The sequence below is a fragment of the Apis dorsata genome, unplaced genomic scaffold (genome assembly GCF_000469605.1).
Source record: "Apis dorsata unplaced genomic scaffold, Apis dorsata 1.3 scaffold_631, whole genome shotgun sequence".
Classification (NCBI taxonomy): Eukaryota; Metazoa; Arthropoda; class Insecta; order Hymenoptera; family Apidae; genus Apis; species Apis dorsata.
In genome coordinates, this window is record NW_006263826.1 from 1294745 (window position 1) to 1298811 (window position 4067).

A 4067-nucleotide genomic window follows, 5' to 3' on the forward strand; every position below is an offset into this window, starting at 1 on the left:
TTTCAATAAAACTTACAGCAATGTATCTATCTTTATCATAAGGTTGTCCAAAAAGGATATTATCTCTGACAGTTCCAGAAAATAGCCAAGCTTCTTGACTTGCATAAGAGATCTTCAATGGAATATTATTGTCATGTCCATTGTACTCTTCAAATGGCTTACAATGAAACATCAACTTTCCAGCTCCAAGAGGGAGTTCTTTCAAAAGAAGATGTAAAATCGAAGATTTACCTGAGCCCACTGGACCCACTATACAACACAGTTCTCCACCTTGAATCTTCATAGATATGTTGCACAAAGTTGGTGGCAGTTGGTTAGGAATCCAATTTGCTGACACACGTTCCATTATTATTGTGACTGGCAATTGTTCCTCTTCTTCAACATTGTTCAAATTTATATTTTGTCCTCTATTTGTAATTTTAATAATTTCCACGTTCTCTTTCAATAAATTACTTTTTTTGTTGAATTTTAAGACTTCGTTTTGATGTGATCTCTTCTCGCTTGGATATTCGTCAAGCAATAAAAATTTCTAAAAAAAAAAAAAAGAACAAGTTTTCCTTTTTAGTTTAACAAAAATACGCGATTACATTAAAATAAATAAATGGATTTTTGCAATTAAATTTGAACAACCTCTAATCTTTTAATGGACACCAAAGTTTCTCCGATTAACAAAAGAGCTTGTGGAAACATTAAGGTGGTAGTTAATTGAAGCATCTCGAAATAACAGGCCAACATAAATGTCAATTCTACCCTTACTTGATTTCCCATTAGAACAAACGATGTGAGAGTTGAAAACAGAACTACACGATTTGAAAAGACAACAAGAGCCAGATATACTGCACGAATACATGTTGAATTTTGTATATTTTGGATTTCGGTGGAGCGTATAGCTTTCACGATTTTTTCAAACGGTTTCTCCCAAGCGTACATTTTGATCACCTAATAAGCAACAACAGATATATTATCATTCCTACAAATATATATATATATATATATATATATATATAGTATACAAAAATAGAAAGATTAACTCAATTTAAACATTAATATATGAATTCATATATTTCTATGAATTTTACTACTTTTGTGCTGTTTCATTACCTGTATACCATTTATAAATTCGTTCATAAGCTGCATCCTTTTGTCAATTAATTTAGCAGTAATATTTCTGTATTGATGAGTCAATGGGGAGAATACGGTATATGTTGGAACAGTTAATAACAAAAGGATTGCTATACCGATTATACTTGGAATTCCCACCGCATGCCACAATATTACAAAAATTATGACAAACTAAAAAAACGAATTGGGATCAGAGTTAGAGGAAAATATAAATAATTAAAAATTTTGATTATAGCGAGCGGAAAATTAAAATTACTTGGATAGGGGTGATCCAAATATAATTTAAATAATAGCATATCTCGTCGAATCGTCTGACATCGTTGCTGAGGAGATTTATCACTTGGCCGGAACTAATATGAGTCAAGGCTCCTTTACTAAGTCTTAATATCTACAAATGAATAATTTGTCATAAATTTAAAAACTTAAAAAAAAAAAAGAAACCTTAAATATTATCTTAAGCACAACTTAAAGAATGAGATAACGATAATTACAAACTATGACTCTTTTATGGAAATTAGATCCATGCAAAGTGCATTAGTTGACAAAGTAATAAACTTATTATTGCAACATTAACTGTACTGTGTACGTATACTTTCATATGTATATGTTATCATATGTTAAATATTGAAGGACTTTTACAATTATCGAATATATCATTCTTACTTGAAATTTGCTTATAATACTTTTTTAATAAATATTTTATTTGTTGGAAAAATATTCTAGAAAAATAGTATTATGAATTTTTGAAATCAATAAAAAATAATTTATTCATACTTTTCTATAAATTAACGAGGAGCAAGCGATTCGTATTCTCATGCCAATTTGTTGAGTTAATAAATCCACATGATGCGAGATACACACGATCACTATTATAGACAATAATAAATAGCAGATATAAGTTACAACTTCTAATTTCTCCATCCTCTTAGCATTTTCATCGATTTTAAAATAACTGATGATCCATGATACCAATATAGGATTAATTACCATCAAGATTAAATATTGAATGGACAATAATAAACCTGTATACAAGTATTTTTTCCAAAAGATATGAAATATAACTTTCATTAAACTGGGAGAATCGTTACTTTTGTTTGAGTATTCATCGTGATGCATTTCTTTTTGTTTTTGTTCCCATTTTTGAACTTCTTGATTCCAGCATCTATAACAAGTAGAGAAAAATGCTTTTCTTTTTTGTAAGAATAAAAAATGAAAAAAAATAAAATTGGAAATAGAATTACACGTATTTTTATTATAAGTATTATTATCTGAATATCAAAATTTTTATCAAACTTTTATCAAAGTTTTTAAAATGGATTTTGAAATTTTTGAAACTCATGCTAATACAAAATGCTAATTATATGTTTAAAGATAAGTAATACGACACATTTTAAATATTGTTGCGATACTTACTCTTGTAATCGATCTGTGATCGTTTTAGATTCATCTTGTCTTAAAGGATGATATAAGTCTGATAATGTGAGTCTTCTCTTAGTGCCATGTATAAATACATCTTTTATCCATCTGAAATATTATTTGTATAAAATAAATATTGTAATTAGTGTTATTTAAATAATTTTGCAATTTAATGATTTCTTCATATTCTTAACAGATGTTATTTTTTAAAATTTTATTTAATGACTTAAGAGGAGTTTGAAAAAAATATATATATTATATTAAATAAATATTATCATGATTATTAGCTTAGCAGATACAAATTTTTTACAAATTTAAACATGACATTTTTTTAATCATTTTGTTATAATATATACATAATGGGAAAACAAAAAAATTAAACAATAAATAAAATGAAATAAAATCTAAAAATTAAATTCAATTCAAATTCAAATTTTTTTTTATTTTTACTTTCGATTGAGATGCATTTAAAATTATTTTTTTCTTTACACATAATAACATAAAAATTAAAAAAAGTTTCATACATTACATTCAATTCATATATTATCAAAAAGTAATAGATCGATTGTTCTCTTTCATTTTATTTCAAAATCACTAAATGTAATATTTCCTTCAAATATCTTTATGTAATTTTAATTATTTAATTATCTTTTAACGATAAAATAAAATTTTTGAAAAATTAAAATTAAATAGTAAAAAAAAAAAAGAAAAAATAGTAAATTAAATAAAATAAAAAAAAGAATATTAAACTGCAGAATTACATTATTTACAGAATGATATCAAATATTATTACCCAAAAAATAATCGACTAATTGGATTTGCAGTTTCTTGCGGACATCGTTTAGTGTACGAAAATTTAGTCTCCATTTTCAATAAATATATTTAATATATTCACCGAGCGAATTCTTAACCAACTAACGTTTATAGTATTTTCACTTATATACTTATAATAACTGATAAATCGTGAATAATGAATATTTCAAAAATAAAGAACCTTGAAAAATCATGAACTTGCATATTTTATACATAAAAATTGTTTTGAATGTGCAATAAATAAAATTATATAATAATTTTATAATATATCTCATAGTATTTTTATCATAGGAATATAAAATTTATTTTAAATTTAATATTTTTATGCTATGAAATTTGTAATATACTTTTATAAATTGGTTTGTATACTTGCGCGTATTTTGACCAATCAGCAACATTTTTTTTTGAATACGTAAGCGCGCACAGATATTAACTTAAAAAATTCGATAAAAAGATAAGAAAAAAAAGAGATAAATAGAAAGCGCATTTTTTATCTATCATACTTTGCCCACGTTTTGTTAGCGAAGTTTATTAATAGTATTCGTGCCGAATAGATACCGATATAATTAGATAAAATATAATAGTAGAATTAAATAAAAATTATTACATAATATAATATAAAAATTGTATATTACATAATATAATATAAAAAGTGGACAAACGTTCATATGCTCCTGCGCATATCCATTTAGTGACAATTATAAAAAGGAGGAGAG

General features: G+C 25.2%; 1 protein-coding gene across 2 annotated transcripts in view; it reads right to left on the minus strand.

Annotated features, from left to right (window-relative positions):
• LOC102680017 (multidrug resistance-associated protein 4-like) overlaps positions 1 to 3488 on the minus strand; it is a 7552-nt gene extending 4064 nt beyond the window's left edge. The window contains exons 1-7 of one of the 2 annotated variants that reach the window (XM_031513404.1): positions 3332 to 3488; positions 2536 to 2646; positions 1897 to 2284; positions 1379 to 1510; positions 1102 to 1293; positions 757 to 939; positions 17 to 529 (exon numbers count right to left, since the gene is read on the minus strand). In XM_031513404.1, coding sequence (XP_031369264.1) covers positions 17 to 529; positions 757 to 939; positions 1102 to 1293; positions 1379 to 1510; positions 1897 to 2284; positions 2536 to 2646; positions 3332 to 3405 — 1593 coding nt within the window. In that variant the 5' untranslated portion in view covers positions 3406 to 3488. Of the gene's footprint in view, positions 1 to 16; positions 530 to 630; positions 940 to 1101; positions 1294 to 1378; positions 1511 to 1896; positions 2285 to 2535; positions 2647 to 3331 lie in introns of both variants that reach the window. The other variant, XM_006621649.2, reaches the window with a different exon arrangement.
• Positions 3489 to 4067: the final 579 nt, after the last annotated feature.